Below are 25,348 nucleotides of genomic sequence, written 5' to 3' on the forward strand. Positions count from 1 at the left end.
GATGGCTCAGAGGTCTTCAGATTCTCCAATACAAATATGAGTATTCTAATGGAAAGTCCATGGTGGAATATAAATAATGGAAGAAGTAAATGTAAGAACTTATCTATCATTACGTCTGTTCAAAAAGCATCAACCGTTGGTTGGCAGAAATATATTTATTGATTTGGAAATACAGAACCCTAATCCTCTTGAAACTGGGCACTGTAGTGATGCACACATTTCTCCCAGCATGTCTGCCATTGCTGGAAACACTCCTGAAACTTATTTTTTGGAGTTTGATTGGCCAGGTAGTCATGTTTTGTATGATGTCTTCTCTTGACTCTAACAGTGTTCCTCTCAGGGAAATTTTCAGCTTTGCAAAGAGCCAAAAATCACCCAGAGGCATTTCAGCGGACTAGGGAGCCTGACTAACTGCGAGAACGTTGTGTTTGTTGAGGAAAGTCTAAATAAGATGTCCAGAATGGGTGTGTGCATTATGATGATGGAGCTACCAAATTTTTCTGCCCACAGATATGGTCGTTTGCATTACACAACATCATGAATGTGATGGTTTGGCCTTGTGATTGCACTGTCCCTGAAGTTAAAGAAGATGGTCAATATGATGGTGACATTGCAGCAAATCTGCCATTAATTTTTTGGCTTTGAGGACATCAGCTATTTCCACTGTGATGACTGTCTCTTGGTTCCTGACAGTGAATATGATAATAGAAACAATGAACTATTATTAGATACTACCGATAGTAGGTCTTGGGTTAACAAATGTGATGGCCTGTGTAAGAAATGCAGAAAAACTGCTAAAAGTCGTATTGTATGTGTGAAGTGTGAGTCTAAATTTCACTTTTGATGTGTCAAACAGATCACCAGCCACCGAGTAAGTTTGTAGCACTTCATTCAGGCAGGAAAAAAAAATGAACTGTGTTGGCAAAAGTAAAAGCAATGAATCTAATGATAATGATTGAATAACAAAGACACTAATGGATGGACACAGGAAAAAGTTCTTACTGTATGCAGACAACCATGGGAAAAGCCTCTCAGCTCCCCTTCATGATGCTCTACATAGAGAGTATTCTGTTTTCGCAAAAGTTAATTCTGGAGCACCATTAAGTGCTGTAGTCAAAAACCTAGTTATTGAAAAAAATAATTTGAAAAAAGATGATCACATTGTAATTATAGGCAGCACAAATAACATCTACAAAAATGAGAGCATGACAGCACTCTGAACTTACAAGAAGTTATTACCTAAACTGTACAACACAAATTTCACCTTAATAAACATACTAGTGTGGCATGATCTCCCCTAGTGGTTGTGTGTGAACAGAGAAATTGAGCACTACAGCTCTGAACTACAGAAGCTGTATAAAAAATTAAATCATGTGCATGTACTAGATATGAGCAAAATTAAGCATGAAGATCATACCAGACATGGACCCCATTTAAACAGAAATGTAAGGCACAAGTTAGAGAACCAGGTAGTGGAACTTTGTAGCAAACAGCGTAAAACCAGGGAGTTAGACTAAAAGCAACAGGATTTTTTATTCGCAAGAAGCAACACGAAGGTGTGGAATTAAACAACACCAGCCAGTCAAAAGCAGTAACCAACTCATCACCAACAACCTGTAAAACTCCATCACTAATGAGAAGTGACAGGTGTGGAAGAGTGACAAATTTTTATGGGATCAGTGCAACAAGAAACATGGCAAGACTTTGGTCAATTTATAAGTAATGAGCACACAAGCAGAGCCTATAAAAGGGAGCCTGTCAGTAAATCAAGTACCAATCCTTATGTATTGAGAGACATTAATTTAACCCCCAAATATGATAACTTAAAATCTGTTATGAATGATAAATTATGTATATTCAACCAAAATATCAGGAGCCTAAGAGATAAAGTGGAGGTTTTGGCTCTTAACATAAATGAAAATTACTCCCTAGCCTAAATCCATTTATTGTGTTTCATGGAGCAGCAGGTAAAGTCTGCTATGCTGATGCCTCAGTTAGAGGGTTATGTCCTAGCTGATAGTTACTGTAGAGCAAATAGAGAGAAAGGTGGTGCTGCAGTATATGTCAAAGTGGGTATAGCTCATAAATCACTTAACTTAAATATGCATTGTGAAGATTTTCATTTTGAAGCCTGTGAATCTCAGATTTTTGCAGATAATATGTCTGTTATAGTGGTGACAATATATAGGGTTCCTGCAGGGATAATTTGTGTCTTCTTAAAACAGCTTGAATCAGTTTTGTTAAAAATATATTCAAAGGTGAAGTATTTAGTAATTCTGGGTAACTTAAATGTAAACTTACTTACAGGCCACTCCAATAGAAGAGAAGTAGAATATTTGTTACTAACTTTTAATCAAACTCTAGTAGTTGAATTTTCCACCCAAGTGACAGATGCTAGTGTAAGTCTTATTGACAACATCTTTATTGATAAGTTTAGCAGTAGTCACAGTGCTGTAAGTGAAATTCTCAATGGTCTGACTGGCCATAATGGGCAGTTGCTTACTGTTAATAGCATATGCTTCAGCATTAAATGTAAACCAGTTATTAGGTTTTCCAGAACAATATTAATAAATTTCAATAAGCTCTTGCAGCAGATTGCCTGGAACCCAATGTATAAAGAAAGAAATGTTAATGTTAAATTCAACCTATTCACATACAAATTCATGTTCCTTTTTGAAGCAGTATTTCACAAAATAATTGTAAAAATGAATCCCCAGGCTTGCAAAATGAAACTGTGGATTACAAAAGGGATAAAAATTTCATGTAAGACAACAAGAGATTTATATACATCACAAGGAGGTTCTGATGAGCCAGCTGAAAAGAACATTACATATCATATTGTAGAATACTGAAAAGTGTTATAAAGTGCTCTAAAACATTACATATTAAATCTGAAATAGACAACTCAAACAATAAAATTAAAACCAACTGGAGTGCTATATAAAGGGAGCTGGGGAAAAATATGACAGTGTTTCTAACATAGAAATAAGACATTGTGGTGGTTTGATTAAAGATACTGATGCAGTTGAAAGTGTCCTTAATGAGCACTTTCTAACATCTTCCCAGAAAACTGGTTGTAAGGACTCAGTCAATGGATCTCCTGAAAGAACCTGAATTGTACAAAATAAATCTAATGCATATAGCCCTAGTCTTTGTCAGTGAAGTAAAAGGATCCTCACTAAAATGCAAACCAAAAATTCATCTGGATCTGATAACGTTTCCTCTAAGGTACTTAAACATTCTCATAATGCCATTTGTGTAATACTTTGTCATATATTTAATGAGTACCTTCAACAAGGTATCACCCCATACAGAATAAAGTATGCAGATGTGAAACCACTATTCAAGAAATGGGATAAATCTGACACTTCTAACTACTGCCCGATTTCCCTTTTAAGAAGTTTCTCCAAAGTCCTTAAGAAACTTATACATAAGAGAATTGTGGAGCACTGGAAAATCCACAAGGCTCTTACCCATTATCAGTTCAGCAGGTCTGTCAACTGATGAAGATATATTTGCATTTATCAATAATGTTTTAGAAGCACTGTTTGCTTCAGTTTGCTTCAGTTTGTATATTTTGTGATTTAACCAAGGCCTTCAAGTGTGTGAATCATGAAATCCTTCTTTCAAAAGCTGGCTATTATGGTTTAAATGACACTATGAGGAATGTGGCTTCGATCATACTTAACTTATAGAAAGCACAGGGGATCACTTAGTCATGGAGATGGCACAATAACCTCACCTGGTTGGGGAATAGTAAGTACAGGAATGCCGCAAGGTTCTGTGCTGAACCCCTGTTCTTTCTTATTTTTGTTAATGACCTTCCACACTCTACAAAAGCTACTACCAAATTTACTGTCTCCAGATGACACATCGCTTTTAGTTGAAAAAAAAAAAAAAAGAAGAAAAAATACCTGACAGTGACAATGCAACATCTGCCAACTTTGTGTTCAACTATCTCCATAAATGGTTCACCTGAAAAGGCCTGACTTTAATTTTTTTTAAAAAAAAAAGAAAAGTACATTCATTTACATGGGTCTCAGAAAGTGCAGGAGGACATAAGTCTAAGCTGTAATGATCAAGATGTACATCAAGTTTATTCTCCTAAATTTTTAGGCCCATACATCAACAATAAATTGAATTGGTTGTGCCATATTTGGGACTTGAGAAAAAGACTTACACTGTACGTATTATAGCAGCGACTGCAAATACTGATGCTGTTAAGGCTGCTTATTTTGGCTATTTTCATTTGTTGTCACAAGGCAAAATGTTTTGGGGAAATCAACCAATGAAAATAAAGTATTTGTCACTCAGAAAAGGGCAATTGGAATTTTAAGTGGAGTGAGTAGAAATCATTCGCACAGAAATCTTTTTAAAACACACAAAATATTAACAGTGATATCACAGTATATCCCTTATGTCCTTTTTAGTTAAGAACCTACCCATGCACAAAACCAACAGTAACTATTATGACTATGGCACAAGATCAAAACACGACTTGCGCTTGGACAGAAAAAAAAAAAATCTAGTACTAAAATGTGTACACTACTCAAGCAAAAAGATATTTAATGCATTTCCTATGTTCATAAAAAATCTTACTAATGTAATACCACAAATTAAAAGTAAATTAAAAGAATATCTTCTGAAACACTTTTTTACTCTCTTGACAAGTTCTTTGACGTATCCACTTCTATAAGTCAGATATGACACATTGACTTGTAATATTTGCTTTTACCCCTGTGTAACTGAACATGATGACCTATGTTAGAATAACAATGTACTTGACTTCTAAAAAGTGATAACTTAATATGGAATAATTGTAATTTATTATTGTACTGTCTGCCACTCATGGTCTTGCGGTAGTGTTCTTGCTTCACGAGCACAGGGTCCCATGTTCTCAATTCCTGGTGGGGTCAGGGATATTCACCTGCCTGTCGATGACTGAGTGTTGTTGTGTCATCTTCATCATCATCATTCACCCATGATGGTTGGAGGAAGGCAACAGCAAACCACCTCCATTAGGACTTCGCCTAGTAGAGTGGTGTGGATCTCCCACATCATTCCCCTGTGCTCTGTCAATCAGCATGGGACTTCATTTTTGCCTGCAGCTCATGGTCTCACCGTAGTGTTTTCACTTCCAGAGCACGGAGTCTCATGTTCGATTCCAGGAGGCTCAGGGATTTTCACCTGCCCTGAGATAACTGGGTGTTGTTGTGTCATCTTCCTCATCATCATTCAGCCCCATTACAGTCTGAGGAAGGCAACGGCAAAACATCTCCATTAGACCTTGCCTAGTACGGTGCTGTGGGTCACCCACATCATTCTCCTATGCTCTGTCAAGAAGCATGGGACTTCATTTTTCCATTGTTGTACTGTTTTATACATCTGTTTAACTTTAGGAAGTGCCTAAACTTGTAAATTTTAACATATTTTGTTCCTTTGCATATATTGCAGTTTATATCTATTAGCATCTATAAGTAGGCTACTGTTCCCCTGTATAATTATGACTCATTCCACATCTGTACAATTCTCTTGCATAAAGTATCTATGGAACGTGAATAAGTAAATAAATAAATGTATAAGTCATCACCTGTGATCATGATGTTCAAAAAGTTGGGGCTACTGTTTTGTATTGTCAGGCATGTCTAGTGCAACTTCCATCTACCATTGCTTCTTCTCCATTGTCAGCAGTTTCAGTACAAATTTTATGGACTGTCTATTCATGCACAAATTGTTGGTTGAAATTGAGTATACTAATGCAATGCTTACCCCAATTTCATTCATCAGTTCTTGTACTATGATAAGATTGTATTCTATGACCAAAGTCAGCACTTGGTCAATGATATTATCAACTTGGATTTTTAGAGAGGCTGCCTGAATGCAGTTTGCTGCCCACTGATATGTGGCTATCTTTGAAACTTTTGTATCACACCTTTATACATGAATTGATTATGGCATTTTCCCCAAAAGTGTATTGAATCTTGTGAGTAGTTTCCACCTGGGTTCACCAAGCTTTTGTGAAAATTTTATACAGTATCACTGCTCAGTTTGTTCCATCATTTTATAACTTACAAGAATCTGACAAGTGCTTGCTATGCTCCCATTAAATTAACGACTGATGTTTCTGTTTGATCAGTAGGGGCCCAGCCAACAGCTAAGCATAGTTAGTTCTCAAGTGCATTTTTGTAGGTGCATGCAGAGCCATGTTTATCATGACTTGAATGCATACCATCAACATTTCCCCCTGCCACTACAATACATTGCTCATAAGGTCATCTTAATCAGGATGTACACTATCCATCCCGGTGATCCACCAGGAACCCTGGTCATTGCCTTCCGTTCCACACTCAGAGTGTACAGCACCTGCTACTGCACTGCTGCTAGTAGTTCATCAGGTCTCCCATCAGTAGTGGTTTGTGTGACATGGCACAAAGTTCATCACTGGAGTTCAGCTCTGAGCCACTCTAAGGCTGGCTGGTACTGTTCTGGGTGATCTGAGACAAGACTTACTAAAACAACATGGTCATGGAATGGAATGTCATTGACATGAACTCCATTGTTCCCATTGACCTGAACCATTCTCACCTACTTCAAGCTAGGGCACTGGATTTTAAAGAGCTCTCCATAGTTCTGTGACATGCAGTTTACTAGCGATGACTGCATGTGACCTTTTTATTCTGCTACTCTTGCTTTAATTCTCTCTTAGCAGCTAGTGAAATTGGTTTGTGAGTGTTTTCCCTAGCTGTGTCTATTGCTTCTTGTGGCACCCCACCACGTAAACAAGTGTACATGTTATTTTGCTTAGTCACTGTCCTCTTCTGTTTTCCCGCTGTGTGTGCTCTCTCTCACTCCGCTACTGCAGAGTTGCAGACTGTGCTGCCCGTCTGTCTTGTATCACCATACTTCCTGGTCTGCCACTAATCCTGGCATAACCAGCTTATCTTGTGTCAAAGTGGTTGAACTCTGTTAAAAATTTTATAAGTTGGAACCCATTTTACTCTGTGCTGTAACAATTCTTTTGGCCAGTCAGTTATGTGTGGGCATTGTTAGTTAATGGATGTGCAATCACAGTGTGTCAGTGTTGTTGTGTCAGAAATGACAATGAAGCAACATCTCTGACTCATGTACACAAGACATTTTCCAGAATGTTTAAATGAAGGGAAAAAAATGTGTGCAATGTTTTTCTTGGGCACCTTGCTTCCCAAATGAAACCATGTTGTGTGGACTTTTGCCACGATTTGATTGAAGCGTTAATCATGGACACTTATTTTCTGTAAAAAATCATCATAGGTCACAAGACTTGGTGCTAACAATACAAACCTATTGTAAAATGCCAAACTGCAGAAATCCACAAGAAAGGCTAATATTTTGCTAATATATCTCACATTTGAGCCAATGTGACACTTGAGTTGAACAATATCCCAATGAAGAACTTCTCTGTCAGTTTTGCGTAAGTGTTCTGTGCATTGTACTCAAGAGGGGAGAGGTTATGTGGGATATCTGAAGCATTAATACCACAATCTTCAATTTTTTCTGATTCCTGTTAATACAGTCTCAAAATTTTTTGGATTGACAGGATGCACATAGTCACTTGTAGGTTGACTGCCGTTGACTGATGCTTTCTGCTGGCAGAAAAAGATTCACAATTGCACTTGAATGTCCCAATCACTGAAGAATAACTCCCACACTTCACTAGTTTGCATGGGAAAGATGAAGAGAAAATACTTTCTGAAGGCAACTTGTTATCGAGATTCAAATATAAACTCCTTTTGTCTACAGTTATACATGTAACTATAACCATGTTGCAGATTCATTAAAGTAATCATATTACAAACTTCTGTTATGACAAGTGAATATACTGATTTTTTTATAATAGCCTACTTATATGATGAAATTGGCCCAATGACTGTTTTTTAGAGAAAGGCCAGGTAATATTTTTAAACAGTGGAATGAAATGTTGACTTTTATCTCAGAACACATCTTTGTTTCAGACTTCAATAACTGCTAGCTGATTAACAACTCAACAACAATTAATTTACTTGGCCTAGATTAGATTAGATTAGATTAGATTAATACTAGTTCCACGGATCATGAATACGATATTTCGTAATGATGTGGAACGAGTCAAATTTTCCAATACATGACATAATTAAGTTAATTTAACAACATACTTAAGTTAATATAACAACTTTTTTATTTTTTTGTGTTTTTTAATTTTTTTATTTTTTTTTAAATTTTTTTGTTTGTTTTTCTTTTCTTTTTTTCTTAATTTACATCTAAAAATTCCTCTAGGGAGTAGAAGGAGTTGTCATTCAGAAATTCTTTTAATTTCTTCTTAAATACTTGTTGGTTATCTGTCAGACTTTTGATACTATTTGGTAAGTGACCAAAGACTTTAGTGGCAGTATAATTCACCCCTTTCTGTGCCAAAGTTAGATTTGATCTTGAATAGTGAAGATTATCCTTTCTCCTAGTATTGTAGTTATGAACACTGCTGTTACTTTTGAATTGGGTTTGGTTGTTAATAACAAATTTCATAAGAGAGTATATATACTGAGAAGCTACTGTGAATATCCATAGATCCTTAAATAAATGTCTGCAGGATGATCTTGGGTGGACTCCAGCTATTATTCTGGTTACATGCTTTTGTGCAATAAATACTTTATTCCTCAGTGATGAATTACCCCAAAATATGATGCCATATGAAAGCAATGAGTGAAAATGGCGTAGTAAGCCAATTTACTAAGATGTTTATCACCAAAATTTGCAATGACCCTTATTGCATAAGTAGCTGAACTCAAACGTTTCAGCAGATCATCAATGTGTTTCTTCCAATTTAATCTCTCATCAACGGACACACCTAAAAATTTGGAATATTCTACCTTAGCTATATGCTTCTGATTAAGGTCTATGTTTATTAATGGCGTCATACCATTCACTGTACGGAACTGTATGTACTGTGTCTTATCAAAATTCAGTGAGAGTCCGTTTACAAGGAACCACTTAGTAATTTTCTGAAAGACAGTATTGACAATTTCATCAGTTAATTCTTGTTTGTCAGGTGTGATTACTATACTTGTATCATCAGCAAAGAGAACTAACTTTGCCTCTTCATGAATATAGAATGGAAAGTCATTAATATATATTAAGAACAACAAAGGACCCAAGCCGGCCCTTGTGGAACACCATTCTTAATAGTTCCCCAGTTTGAGGAATGTGCTGATCTTTGCATATTATGAGAACTGCTTATTTCAACTTTCTGCACTCTTCCAGTCAGGTACAAATTAAACCATTTGTGCACTGTCCCACTCATGCCACAATACTTGAGCTTGTCTAGCAGAATTTCATGATTTACACAATCAAAAACCTTTGAGAAATCACAAAAAATCCAAATGGGCGGTATTCGGTTATTCAGATCATTCAAAATTTGATTGGTGAAAGCATATATGGCATTTTCTGTTGAAAAACCTTTCTGGAAACCAAACTGACATTTTGTTAGTACTTCATTTTTACAGACATGTGAAGCTACTCATGAATACATTACTTTCTCAAAAATTTTGGACAAAGCTGTTAGAAGGGAGATTGGATGGTAATTGTTGACATCAGATCTATCCCCCTTTTTATGCAGTGGTATAATAATAGCATATTTCAGTCTATCAGGGAAAATGCCCTGTTCCAGAAAGCTATTACACAGGTGGCTGAGACTCTTACTTATCTGTTGAGAACAAGCTTTTAGTATTTTGCTGGAAATGCCATCAATTCCATGTGAATTTTTGCTTTTAAGCAAGTTTATTATTTTCCTAATTTCAGAGGGAGAAATGGGTGAGATTTCAATTGTATCAAATTGCATAGGTATGGCCTCTTCCATTAACAGCCTAGCATCTTCTAATGAACACCTGAATCCTACTATATCCACAACATTTAGAAAATGATTATTAAAAATATTTTCAACTTCTGACTTTTTGTTCGTAAAGTTTTCATTCAATTTGATGGTAATACAGTCTTCCTATGCTCTTGGTTGACCTGTTTCTCTTTTAATAATATGTTGTTATTGTGGTCTTCAGTCCTGAGACTGGTTTGATGCAGCTCTCCATGCTACTCTATCCTGTGCAAGCTTCTTCATCTCCCAGTACCTACTGCAACATACATCCTTCTGAATCTGCTTGGTGTATTCATCTCTTGGTCTCCCTCTACGATTTTTACCCTCCACACTGCCCTCCAATACTAAATTGGTGATCCCTTGATGCCTCAAAACATGTACTACCAACCGATCCCTTCTTCTAGTTAAGTTGTGCCACAAACTTCTCTTCTCCCCAATCCTATTCAACACCTCCTCATTAGTTATGTGATCTACCCATCTAATCTTCAACATTCTTCTGTAGCACCACATTTCGAAAGCTTCTATTCTCTTCTTGTCTAAACTATTTATCGTCCGTGTTTCACTTCCATACATAGCTACACTCCATACAAATACTTTCAGAAACGACTTCCTGACACTTAAATCTATAATCGATGTTAACAAATTCCTCTTCTTCAGAAACGCTTTCCTTGCCATTGCCAGTCTACATTTTATATCCTCTCTACTTCGACCATCATCAGTTATTTTGCTCCCCAAATAGCAAAACTCCTTTACTACTTTAAGTGTCTCATTTCCTAATCTAATTCCCTCAGCATCACCCGACTTAATTCGACTACATTCCACTATCCTCGTTATGCTTTTGTTGATGTTCATCTTATATCCTCCCTTCAAGACACCATCCATTCCGTTCAACTGCTCTTCCAAGTCCTTTGCTGTCTCTGACAGAATTACAATGTCATCGGCGAACCTCAAAGTTTTTATTTCTTCTCCGTGGATTTTAATACCTACTCCGAATTTTTCTTTTGTTTCCTTCACTGCTTGCTCAATATACAGATAGAATAACATCGGGGAGAGGCTACAACCGTGTCTCACTCCCTTCCCAACCACTGCTTCCCTTTCATGCCCCTCGACTCTTATAACTGCCATTTGGTTTCTATACAAATTGTAAATAGCCTTTCGCTCCCCATATTTTACCCCTGCCACCTTCAGAATTTGAAAGAGAGTATTCCAGTCAACATTGTCAAAAGCTTTCTCTAAGTCTTCAAATGCTAGAAACGTAGGTTTGCCTTTCCTTAGTCTAGCTTCTAAGATAAGCCGTAGGGTCAGTATTGCCTCACGTGTTCCAATATTTCTACGGAATCCAAACTGATCTTCTCCTAGGTCGGCTTCTACTAGTTTTTTCATTTGTCTGTAAAGAATTCATGTTAGTATTTTGCAGCCGTGACTTATTAAACTGATAGTTCGGTAATTTTCACATCTGTCAAGACCTGCTTTCCTTGGGATTGGGATTATTATATTTTTCATGAAGTCTGAGGGTATTTCGCCTGTCTCATACATCTTGCTCACCAGATGGTAGAGTTTTGTCAGGACTGGCTCTCCCAAGGCCGTCAGTAGTGCTAACGGAATGTTGTCTACTCCCGGGGCCTTGTTTCGACTCAGGTCTTTCAGTGCTCTGTCAAACTCTTCACGCAGTATCATATCTCCCATTTCATCTTCATCTACATCCTCTCCATTTCCATAATATTGTCCTCAAGTACATCGCCCTTGTATAGACCCTCTATATACTCCTTCCACCTTTGTGCTTTCCCTTCTTTGCTTAGAACTGGGTTTCCATCTGAGCTCTTGATATTCATACAAGTGGTTCTCTTTTCTCCAAAGGTCTCTTTAATTTTCCTGTAGGTAGTATCTATCTTACCCCTAGTGAGATAAGCCTCTACATCCTTACATTTATCCTGTAGCCATCCCTGCTTAGCCATTTTGCACTGCGTGTCGATCTCATTTTTGAGACGTTTGTATTCCTTTTTGCCTGCTTCATTTACTGCAGTTTTAAATTTTCTCCTTTCATCAATTAAATTGAATATTTCTTCTGTTACCCAAGGATTTCTACTAGCCCTCGTCTTTTTACCTACTTGATCCTCTGCTGCCTTCACTACTTCATCCCTCAAAGCTACCCATTCTTCTTCTACTGTATTTCTTTCCCCCATTTCTACCATTTGTTCCCTTATGCTATCCCTGAAACTCTGTACAACCTCTGGTTTAGTCAGTTTATCCAGGTCCCATCTCCTTAAATTCCCACCTTTTTGCAGTTTCTTCAGTTTTAATCTACAGTTCATAACCAATAGATTGTGGTCATAGTCCACATCTGCCCCTGGAAATGTCTTACAATTTAAAACCTGGTTCCTAAATCTCTGTCTTACCATTATATAATCCATCTGATACCTTTTAGTATCTCCAGGGTTCTTCCATGTATACAACCTTCTTTTATGATTCTTGAACCGCTATGATTAAGTTATGCTCTGCACAAAATTCTACCAGGCGGCTTCCTCTTTCATTTCTTACCCCCAATCCATATTCACCTACTACGTTTCCGTCTGTCCCTTTTCCTACCACCAAATTCCAGTCACCCATGACTATTAAATTTTCGTCTCCCTTCACTATCTGAATAATTTCTTTTATTTCATCATACATTTCTTCAATTTCTTCGTCATCTGCAGAGCTAGTTGGCATATAAACTTGTACTACTGTAGTAGGCGTGGGATTTGTGTCTATCTTGGCCACAGTAATGCGTTCACTATGCTGTTTGTAGTAGCTTACCCGCATTCCTATTTTTTTATTCATTATTAAACCTACTCCTGCATTACCCCTATTTGAGTTTGTATTTATAACCCTGTATTCACCTGATCAAAAGTCTTGTTCCTCCTGCCACCGAACTTCACTAATTCCCACTATATCTAACTTTAACCTAACCATTTCCCTTTTTAAATTTTCTAACCTACCTGCCCGATTAAGGGATCTGACATTCCACGCTCCGATCCGTAGAACGCCAGTTTTCTTTCTCCTGATAACGACGTCCTCTTGAGTAGTCCCCGCCCGGAGATCCAAATGGGGGACTATTTTATCTCCGGAATATTTTACCCAAGAGGACGCCATTATCATTAACCATACAGTAAAGCTGCATGCCCTCGGGAAAAATTACGGCTGTAGTTTCCCCTTGCTTTCAACTGTTCGCAATACCAGCACAGCAAGGCCCTTTTGGTTAGTGTTACAAGGCCAGATTAGTCAATCATCCAGACTGTTGCCCCTGCAACTACTGAAATGGCTGCTGCCCCTCTTCAGGAACCACGCATTTGTCTGGCCTCTCAACAGATGCCCCTCCGTTGTGGTTGCACCTACAGTACGGCTATCTGTATCGCTGAGGCACGCAAGCCTCCCCACCAACGGCAAGGTCCATGGTTCATAATATTCCAAATTGTTTTAATTTTATTATCAGGGTTGCTGATTTCAGACATGATACACATACTTCTGGATTTTTTAATAAGTTTTCTTAATATAACACAGTAGTTTTTATAATGTTTGATAGTTTCTGGGTCACTACTCTTTCTTGCTGTCAGATACATTTCCCTTTTCCAGTTACAAGACATTTTTATACCCTTAGTAAGCCATGGTTTGTTACAAGGTTTCTTACGAGTATATTTAACTATTTTCTTGGGGAAGGAGTTTTCAAATGCATTTACAAAAATGTCATGAAATAAATTATATTTTAAATTGGCATCAGGTTCACGGTACACCTCATCCCAGTCTAACTGCTGTAGGCTTTCCCTGAAATTTACAATTGTTAAATCGTTGACTGAACGTACTACTTTATATAAAAATGTAACAAACCAGTATTAATATTAATGTTTTTGTAAAGCTATAATGTAAAAGTACATATTTTCAAAAACTTCAGTAAAATAATAAGTTTTACAATAACTAAGTATATGTCAGACATTATTTGTTTGCTTACACTGTTCCTTTTTGGTAGAAAATTTTATAAGGAATTAAATTTAAATAATTGCTTTTGAAATGTGCAAATTACTACCACAGTGCTTAATTATTTTCATTACTAATATTTACAGACACTGTAATTCTTGACACAATTAACAGAAACAACTACATTTTAATTGATGCTAAACATGACTAATTATTGATTTATTTACAGTTTTAAGAATTCGTTTCAATTTTATGCAGTGTTCTTATAGATAATATTCCATGTTTCATACAAAAGCTGCATTAATCAATAAATTATTATTTTATTTTCAATTATTGTTTTAACAGAATTTTGCAAAAATTCCAAATTATCAAGTTTTATAATCTTACAAATGATATAGTGCACCCAACTTTGTTATTTAGAAAAACTTTGTTGTTTAGAGAATTTAGTTTTTCAAAAATCGTAATAGATAATTAATAATAAATGAGAAAAGAATAATCACAATCATAAATACAATCATAAATAAACTGTAGTGTAATAGTAGAGTAAAACATATCAATTAATACGCTAAAGACCCTGTACTTCCATACAAAATTTAAGGTTGTTACATTACATTGTCCCTTGTGACAAATGGCCAAGACAGATGCACATGTATATGTATTCCATAGCTCAAAAGAAGGATATTGTCTGAAAATTAGCAACATTGTCAGCGTTGTTTATGTGCCTATTGACAACTCAGATTTAAGGGATCTGGTTACTTTTACTTATTTCGTTATGTAATTACGACTGTCATTTGTACAAATTGGTCTTACCATTAAAATTCATTAATTTCTTAATCCATGTTTCTTTTATTCACTGTATTTGTGGCATAATTTTTGGAATAATTATAGTTTTTTTTCAAAATCAAATGCTTTTTGTATTATATTCCAAATAATATGATACCACCAGACAAATTTTGCATTTATAACAGAAGAAAAACGTCAGAAATCTTAAAATTTTACAGAAAACTTTTTCACAACAAAAATAGAGGATACAATATTTTGCAATGTATATCTGCTCTGAAAAATATTGTGTATAAGGTATTTAAAAAGTAGCATAACAGTACTGGACTTTTCATTCATCCACATTTTATATGCACGTATAGGCTTTCTCAGAATGACAGCTGCAACCAGTCCCATATTCACATGTTCTGTACATTTTAATGGACTTTAATAGTACGGAATGTGGTTTTATCAGTTTTTAATCTCCTTGCTCTGTGGTGAAATTTATTGCTATCACATCTAATATCATCACTGAATGCTAAAGGCAATGCCTTGTTGATGTAGCCGACCTTCTCTTTCACTTGTCATATGTACCAGTATGGCATTAGCAGCAGTGCCCTTCAATGGCTTAGATCCTACTTTTCCAACAGAAAGCAAAGAGTTAGCATTTATTCAAATGGCGCATATTATTTTTCTGACTGGAAAAAAAAAAAAAAAATCTCAGGGTGTTCCACAAGGCTCCATATTAGGCCCAGTCCTATTTGCCTTTTATGTTAATGACTTACCATTAAATATCAGCTCCCCATCAGTTCTGTTTGCAGATGATACTTCTGTCTTAGTTGTAGATCAGGACTTGTAAAAAATTCCCAAATCTGTGATCAGTACTGTCAGTATCTTAGAAACTTGGTTTCAGCTAAATGGGTTGAATCTAAACATATCTAAGACTCACATGATGCATTTCAGAACCAAACAGTCAAAATGTGAGCAAATTAGGATTGTACACAACAACCAAGGTATAGAAGAAGTTGACTCAGTCAAATTCTTATGTTTAAATGTAGATAAAAATTTGAGCTGGCAGGCACACAAACTGAGCAGCTTTGCATTTGCAATACAAATACTGTCAACTGAAACTGACATGGACACACAAAAATTAGCATATACAAGCTACTTCAAATCCATTATTAGGTATGGTATTGTTTTTTGGGGTAACTTGACAAACATAGTGCGGATACTAAAAAATACAGAAAAAATCATACAAAATATGTGCACTGCATATCACAGATAACCATGTCGACCATTATTTAGAAAACTTAAAATATTAACTCTCCATCCTTACACATACATATGAGATTATTGTATTTTTGTACACCAGACATGAATTATTTGAGGGAAACCATTTTGTCCATTCACATGATACCAGAAACAAATAAAATTTTATGCTTCCCACCCACCACCTCAGACTGTATACCCAGTGACCACAATACATGGAATTGAAAATTTGTAATAAATTAAAAGGCAACAAGTTCATGCAGATGAATTTAGGTTCACTTAAAAGAAAGCTATATGAGGTACTGACACTGAAGCGTTATTACTCAGTGGATGAATTCATGCAGGACAAACTGGAAATTTGAGCTGGGTACAATGTGTTATCCTTATAGTGTTGCTATTTATTATAGTGCTATTATTTATAAATGTAAAAATCATTGTAATTGTTTTATAAATTTTTGACATGTCTCATGTACACAAACCAAATGGATTGTAAATGTACCTCATGAGATGAATAGAACACAATTCAACAATTCAATACCTTTTGGTTATTGTTGCTGCAGTTCGTTCCACAGATAACAGCTTGTAACATGGGTGTTCTGCACCTATATCTTGATTTTTTCCCCCCAAGATGCGTTTATAAAGCTGTTATGTGAAATAAGTTTTCCAGATAATTTAGTTTTTTCTTTGTTTTGTGGTAATCAATGCACTTTTATTTTTGATACCTATTAGTATCTGTTAATTAGTTTTTCTTTAAGTCCAAGATGTTTTGTGGCTCTTCTCTATGTGCACATCTCTGTTCCCTCTAATATTTTCTTTCCTGGTTTCCCCAGTGTCCATCCTACACAACTCTAGCAATAAAAGCTCCATATAAATGTCTTGATGACTTACTTTCTTGTCTGTATAGTAAGAGTTTTTTTATAAATAAAATACTGTTATCTCCAGATACTTATTCATTCGTTTCTATTCTTTTTTTTTTTAAAATATGCATGGTCCTTTTGTTGTTATTTCTAATATACTACCCAAGAAGAAAAATTATTTACTTGCATTAGCACATGATTTCCTATCTTAATGTTTGTCCTTACTAATCTGTCTGATTAATCTGTCATCATTATTTTAGTCTTGTTTGTATTTATTTTTGTTTCATGGTTGTCAAAGGCATCAGACAGTTTTTTAATGTGGAGTTCATAACCTTTTCAGAATCTGCTAACACTACTTTATCATCAGCAAATCAAATACTGTATATGTTTACCATTAATTTAGATCCTGTCGGCGTTGATTTTCATTGCTTATATTGCACTTCATCTATGTAAATAAAATAAATAAGGATGGAGAGGAAATCATCATTTGACACCTCTGCTTATTCTAGCCTCTTTCTTAGGTCATTGGTACCTATATATGTATTCTGGTTTTTCCATAGACTGAGAATCAAGCTTTCATCTCACTAGCCTCTTCCAATTTTATTCAGTTCTCCATACAGCATCCTTCAGTCCATTATTTCAAAAGCCTTCTCTAGGTCAATGACTGTAGGATACATTTTCCTGTTTATCTAAGTTTTTTCTAAAGACTAAGACCATTTGTAGTGCTGCTATAGCTTCCTTGGTTTCTTTTCCTTCTTAAATTCAAATTGGTCTTCTCAAAAATGTTGGTTAATTTTAGCTTTTAGTAGAATTTTTGAGGCATGTAAAATATGAACAATCATTGCCTTTTCTTTTATTAGGTATGGCAGTTATTTTAGTTTTTTTTAAATTTGGTTGGTAGCGTTTTGTCTTCAAAACATAAATCTGTGTAGTTGTTATTTTGCCTTGTATCCAGCATTCTCAGTGAGGATCATTTTCTTGTTGTTGAAGTTGTTTAAAGAATGGTTAAATTTGGACATGGCAATTAGTGGTCTTGTGAAGACATTTCCACTTCCTCCGTTGTGCTTATGTAATCTGAATCATCTCTGGTTGATGATGTTTAGTGTAACAACTTGGTTCATCTATTATTATTCATAACTGTGATTAATGTGCATTAAACATTGATGGGGCTTAGTGTAGCAACTGGTTCAGCTATTATTATTCATAATTGGAAACAATGTGCATTAAACACCCTGCAGTGACACAGAGTGGAAGAAAATAAAAATGGTATGAGGTTTATATACATTTCAAACAGTGTAAGATCATAATATACAATTTTTGCTATTTACTCCTCTCAGTTGATTCAATTATTAAATGATGAAACGAGTGAAAAAGTCACTCACTGGACAGAGGAAGCATTAAGCAGTGGCTAGGCTCATTAACAAGAACTTCATCATTGTAGCATTGTAGCTCAATTTACACATTTGGTATTACTCTCCTCCCCCCTCCCTCCCACACCCACACACACACACACACACACACACACACACACACAGGGAGAGTGAGAGAGATTTACAGTCTTGCAGTCTTGTTCTGTTTATGCACTTTCCTGATAATCACATGTTAAATGTCCCTACATATCCCTCAATAAAGGCCCTACATATCCCTCAACAGAGGCTTTTCTGTTGAGAAAATGACAAGCAAGTTTTTAATTGAAATGTTAATGTAATTTTAGAGGAAAACGGTTTGATTTTCATAGCCTGTGTTTTTAAATTTGTGAGTCTGATAGACAAATTGAAGGTATATTTGTTTCAGTGGCTGGTAAGTATCCGCTCCTGTTGTGCCATAAAGTGGTTATGCATTTATTCCCACATTCACTCAGAATAGTCTATTCAGATTTTAGTATTTACTTTGCTTTTCACACCTAGCTTTAAAAAAAATACTAGTTTGTATCTTGTTCTTCATTGATGATTCCAGGTGTATATCGAAGGAAACCTGACATTGAACTATTCATCGACATTAGTGATGTTGAGGAACTCAAGAAATTCACCATTGATTCAGAGATAACAATTGGTGGAAATATGTCTCTCACTGAAGTTATGGAGCTATTTTATGATATTTCACAATCAAACAAAAATTTTAGCTACACCAAAATGCTTGCAGATCACATAGACCTCGTGGCAAATGTTCCAATTAGAAATGTAAGAATATGTTGCATAGTATCACTCGTATTGAGTTTAAATCACACTTGGGTTTTTCAAACAGTTTTAGAAGCATGATTTATGTCTCTACGACATTGCACTTTAGTGGGTAGCAGAAAAATGTGTTTTTATCTTTCTTTTATTACAGGCAGGAACAGTTGCTGGAAATCTGTCAATTAAACACATGTACCAAGAGTTTCCATCTGATATTTTTCTCATTCTGGAAGCTGCAGATGCTAGGATCAATATAGGTATGAAGAACTGAAAAATTCTATATTTAGTCTAATTATACCATACCAGAAAGCAAAGTTAAGGAACGTAGTTAATGTTGTTATACTTTTATTATTCTAGATTCATGATTTTATTTGTATTTGTTGTGCACAGTACTCTTTCTGGTTGTTTTGCAAATGTTTACTGTGTGTACTGATGTCAACATTATCTTAAAAAGAAAATTATTCCCAGAATACTAACATACTTCTACAGTGTTATGAACAGTCCTTATTCCCTTTACTTCATGGAAAGTTCCAGTGTTTCTTTGCTTATTGCTTTTGCCAATGCAGCCATATATAATTGAAGACCTGGCCTTCTGAGTATGCTAAGGACCAATAGTAATGTTTTCATATATAACAAAAAGTATTGTATGACATATGAAAGTAGTGCACACATTTTATTATATTAATACATGCATTAAGATCCAGGAAATATAAACTATACTGCAAGTGCAGTGAAAACTGCACTAAATTGTCCAGAAAAAGAAAATAGAAACTTGAGAGCTGAAGGTTTCTTACACATTACCTTATTCAGACTAAATGTACTAAGACCAACAGAGATACCAAGCTGCAATGGTTGACAAAATGTACCTAAATATAAGAGATCTAACCATATGCAATGAACATCTTCAGTTTGCAGTTCAGTGCCACTAAATGTCTTTTTGATGTACACTATTCCAGGTGGGTATGATTTTTATTTGTGCAGCAGAACTGATGTGCAGTTTTGTTGTGTTGATGACTTTATCAGAAGCCACCTGGAGGTTGATAAAGTCCTTTTCTTACATTCTGAGTGTCTTGAATGGTGTGGTGAAGTAATTACTTTTTGTAAATCATCAGTTATATAACACTCAACCACCGTCTTGCACTTTTCTATTAAGGCAAAGTTTCTATCAGAAGGTAGGAAACTGTGGCCTGAAACCATATACTTATGTACTATACAATCAAATAGGCCACAAGTCACTTTGAACATGTAAATTTATATAAGTACATGGTCTTTGTTTTGTCCACAGCGGTTGTCACTCAAAATCACAAGTTTCTATTTGTTACCAGTTAGATTGACTGTATTTTTAGTGCAATTCAGGACATGGAACAGATATTATGCTATGTTGTTAGCTTCACAAGACCCTTCACCTTCATACCACAAACTTGTTATTGCCTCACTGTTGTTATGAGAGTGAACACAAAAGTTGTAACACAAAAGCTGGTGTAATTGCATCATTCTTCGTGTTTGTCAGTTCACTTTCTGCATTCCTAGGGTGCAGTCCTAGTGCTTTCTGAGCTTTTTTGTCCTCTGGTGAATGTCCTTTCCCCTCAAGATGCAATGAGTCACATGTCTTACAAGTATCTGACCTTGGTCTTTTAAATGACAGATTTTGGAAATATTTCAGAAATATCCTTTTATACTACATTTCATTAATTTTGGGCTCTGGAAACTTGACTTTAAATGTTTTGTATAAGTGACTAATATTAAGATAACAGTTGAAGTATTCTTTAGAAGATTTCCTTCTACTATAATGAGTCTCCTCTTTTGGAATTGACAGTACATGTTGCTTTATCAGTAGAATATCATCCTCAGTATATTTTTAGTTGAATGCACAACCATTGTTATCATGGTATGACACTTGACCCATATTCAGTTTATTCATAATATATGTCCATGAATGTTTTATGCAGACTCTGGAATGACCACCTTTTCCTTCAGGAACCATATACACTACACTGTATTGATGATGACTGTTCACAAGTTTGATATATTTATTAGTGCATTGCTTGGAGACTGATAGTATTTTCATTAAACCCATTAGAAATATGCCTTGCATAGCTGCATTTTTCTTATAAAAGCCATTAAATAAATTTGTTTTCAATTCATTTGATAAAAACTTGCATGATAGGCTACATTTGCATTTCAACTAACATGAGAAAGGTTACTTGCTTTAGTTTCAATATATTTAAAAACAGTTCTTATTACACTAGGTACATTTCCATTTCACATTTCACTTAATTAAATACTTAAATGCATAAATTGTATGTTGTTTCCCTGTCACATAAGAGTCAAACCTAGTTCTGACAGGAATGAAGCCATACAGTGTATAAATCAAATACCTACCTGTTATCTCTCTTATTTTTTAATTTAAATTATTTATTTTTTACATATTTTGCTGGAATTGTTGTCACAGGACTTATAGTACATTCTGCCCATTTATTTGTGCATTATGCCATCAAACTTTCAGATGTAAGCAATGTTTTGAGATATTACTACCATCCTTTTCTGTTTTTCTTTTTCCATAGCAGAAATGTGTCCACATCACATCACAACAACAATATGGCAACTATTAAGTACACACCTAAAACTGGTCTAATGTATTTCACTGCCAATTGTCAAGCACATTTTGAATGAAAGAAACCCATAGAGCTAACACAAACACCATGTTTTGGTCTTTGTTACAACTTCTTACCTTTGTCATATGATGAAGTGCTTCTAGTATAATATGCTCGAATGGCTGTAGCTCCTACTCAGTGAATAAAATCAATTTTGAAAAAAAGACAGGTCTTCAGTTTTAGAAATATCATATTGCATGACCAACAAATACTTTAGAACAATTTATATATAATTATAGATAAGTTTGTTAGACAGCACAGTTCCATGTGATAAAATTTAGAAATTCAGTGTTTTTTCCTTTTCAAAAACAGAGAATGTCTCAAGATTCACACAAATATTGTTTCAAAGTTCAGTCTCCTCTTTCATTCAGAACAAGAATTCGAGAATTTGGCATAAAAAATAACTGTTCACTGTAATCAGTATTTTCTTTAGTCTATAAAGTATCACAGTGAGGAGTGATCTGTTTCATGTCAGTTAAAATTAATTACATGAATCAGCAACATGCTTTTTGAAAAACTATTTTGTCACCCATCTTGATAATTTCTAAATTCATTTTTCTGTTAAACTACTTTGTGGGAGACAAAATTGGCTTTTGTAATGTAGCAAATACAAGTTGGTGTAGGGTCAATGAGAGAAGTTCACTACAGCAACTGAAGCCACTATGACATTACTTCCATTTAACAGAGATGTCCATAGGCAAAATAATATATTCCAAATGATGGAGAATGAGGACAAAATTTTGGCCAAAGCTGAAAAGACATATAAATTCAAAATAGTGGATTAAAAATTAATAGAATACATAAAATGAGGGTCTAATTGTGAACTTCTGAACATGGTTAACATGACAAACTCCCTAGATTTCAGAACTTTAAAAAGTTTGCTGAGTAGGATACATGGGAAGACTGGAAATAGAAAGTAGGGGAAAGAAAGGTTAAGACACTGAAGGAAATGAAAAGTTAATCCTAAACCTTGACAAAGGAAGACACAAGGTTCAGCTGGGGACTTATCATCAAACAGCTAAAATTTAAGACACAAAGCACCAGCAATAACATTCCAGTAATCGCTACATCACAGATGAAAACTGTAGTTGAGAGACATCTAAGGATATAGATAATGGAGACATGACTGCATGGTGGCAAAAAGGGGATGACTTTATGAAAATATAAAAAATAAAGAATGCAAAGTGGAAGAAACCGTGGACTTGTAGATGTTAAAGAAAGAACAAATATAAAATGTAATTATACCTATGTTCATTTACATTAATGGCATCCATTGTGTTAAAGAGATATTGCTACTATTGCCACAGTGAATGAAATAGTTTATTGTATCACATTAATGGAATATCAGCAAAGCTTATACTGGCCTTCAGCATCTAAGTCAAGCCCAGGACGGTTAAGTCATGTAGAACCAGTGTATTTGATCATGGCTAGAAATAACAATTCTGGGCTTTAATATGTCACCATGTCAAGAGAATACTGTGCCGATTCAAGGAATACTGTGACAGAAAGAGTCAAAAATAAGTCAATGATACAGGATGCCAACAACTACTGTGATTTGTAACAGCACATAAATAGCCAATCAGCAACCATATTGTCCAAAAGCACCTCCTTTGTAAGCAGAACAAAATCCAGCACCCAACAAGTGTACCTCTGTTCAGACACGTTGGACAGAGGTTAGCAATGGAGTTTAAAAATATCCTTTGGCTCTCCGAAGCTGATGACATGATCTGAGTAGTGTACATCAGAAACAACATGAAATGGTGCATCCCAGCTTCAGCAGGGAATTATTCACACAGTTTGTGGAGGTATTTTCTTGTGGAAAATGCTTAAATGGGATGAATGGGGATCCTGACAGATTTCCCAATGTCTTGCAGTTGTGAAAACTACTGCCCCATCATAAGCATTCACTTTCCTATCTACAGCAGCAGCTCTGCACCAGCTCTAAAGACCCCTTGCTTCCAAATTACATTAGAAAAATTTGGAGATCACTCTGTGGACATGAGGATGCTTGTGTGCTCCGCCACCCTCACCTCTACATGCACACTCCAAGCAAATGAACTTAAGTCTTAAGAACACATTTAGGAACCACTGAGTAAAATGTGTGCAGCTTGCGCTCGACTCATAGGACTGCTGAATGAATCATAGATGGTGCTTTAATGAAAATGGATCAGGATGGCTCCTCCAATGCTTTCAATGCCTTACGTGGTCCACGTCATGATACACTGTGCAAGCATTCTGCCTCCTAATTGGGACTTGCTTTTAGTTGTACTTGGACATGTTATAATTTCCAAAAAATTGTCATATCAGCTTCTATGTGTGTGATGGGCCCATAGGGGAGAAGCTGCCAGTTACTAATGTGAACTGTACAAAATATCTTCAGATTCCACTGAGTGTGAATATTTGGAACAGATGGGAAGCATTAATTATAAGCAAATGGGAATCTGTTCAAGTGAAAACAGTCGCCTGATCTTCCTTGCAATCAGAAGTGGCTCTCTAAGCACATTTCCAAATGCCTCTAAAATAAATGAAGTACAAAACTTTCTACAAATGTGTAAATCCTGGACATGCTCAAAGAAACAAAACTCCAAAGCTCACTTGAAAAAAACACAGTCCTCAAAAAAACATGAAAATGATCACTTGACCCAGCCTAGGTATGAGTGAAGCCCACATACGTACAGTCTACCTCCAGGAACTCTTACAACTGACTACTCATTGCATCACTTTAGTCATCCTTACATCATCATCATCATCATCATCATGTCTTTCTCGCCATGTGTGGCGACAGTGACTCCATCAGTAGTTTAGTCTGTATTGTGGCAGGCTCAGATGGGGCTTTCAAAACCGAGCTTTGCTTTGAAGATCCGGTCACACGAAGTGTAATACAGTTGCCCAGTGGAGTTATAAGTATAGATGTAATTAGGCTTGGGCTTAGATTTGTGGAGCTTGCATTTCTCATCCAGGTGCTTTAGGCGGATATGCTCAAATTGTCCCACACTCTTGCATACAGTTGAGTGCCACTCTGATCGGTGCAATGCAAGCTCCTCCCAATGTTTGCTTGGAATGCCACAGGCTGTGATGTGGTGTTTGATGGTGTCTTTATATTGCAGGTGTTGGCCACCTTGCCGCTGCTTTCCACATGAGAGCTCTGAGCAGAACGCCACTTTGGCAAGTCTACTGTCACTCATGCGTATGCTATGGCCACTCCATCTCAGTTGGTGTTTCATTAGGAAAGATTCAATGCCAGGCAGTTTCACACGATGCAAAATCCTTACATAGCTGTGGTTTGTCACAAATTATGTTGTGATTTGTCATCAGACACATATTTCTACCACTTATTTCAATTAAGTACTCACTGGGTGGTAATTCATGCTCAATAAATTTGCTCTGGTGAAACATCTGCAATTTTCTATATGAAATACTGTAGTTCTGAAATGAACAGTAAATAAATGAAATCAGTTTCTTCCTTTTTAAAATCTTAAAAAACCAATACATACTTATTTTTAACATACAACTATGATGTTAGTACATCTTTTCAAAAGAAAGATCACCTTCTCTTATATGGTGCTTCATTATTAGATGTGGTTCTAGGTTTGGGTGCTGTTTTTTATCGTGATTGACATTTTCATTGTGACAAATGCCAATCTACCAGGTGAGATTGATGTGCACCATGTGATTTGACACCTCAGTCACTTAGTCTCTTCCAGTACTTTTGATGTTGTGTTGGAAGTTTCTAGATTAATTTTATGTGAATTACTATTTCCAAAAATCTTACAAAAATATGGGAAATTCCTAACAGTGCCTTTATAC

General features: G+C 35.7%; 1 protein-coding gene across 2 annotated transcripts in view; it reads left to right on the forward strand.

Moving 5' to 3' along the window:
• LOC126101063 (xanthine dehydrogenase-like) overlaps positions 1–25,348 on the forward strand; it is a 265,749-nt gene that overhangs the window by 100,662 nt on the left and 139,739 nt on the right. For both annotated transcript variants that reach the window (XM_049911738.1, XM_049911737.1), the window contains exons 7-8: positions 18,670–18,893; positions 19,042–19,144. In XM_049911738.1, coding sequence (XP_049767695.1) covers positions 18,670–18,893; positions 19,042–19,144 — 327 coding nt within the window. The remainder of the gene's footprint in view (positions 1–18,669; positions 18,894–19,041; positions 19,145–25,348) is intronic.

Source organism: Schistocerca cancellata, chromosome 9 (genome assembly GCF_023864275.1).
Source record: "Schistocerca cancellata isolate TAMUIC-IGC-003103 chromosome 9, iqSchCanc2.1, whole genome shotgun sequence".
NCBI classification, from domain to species: Eukaryota; Metazoa; Arthropoda; class Insecta; order Orthoptera; family Acrididae; genus Schistocerca; species Schistocerca cancellata.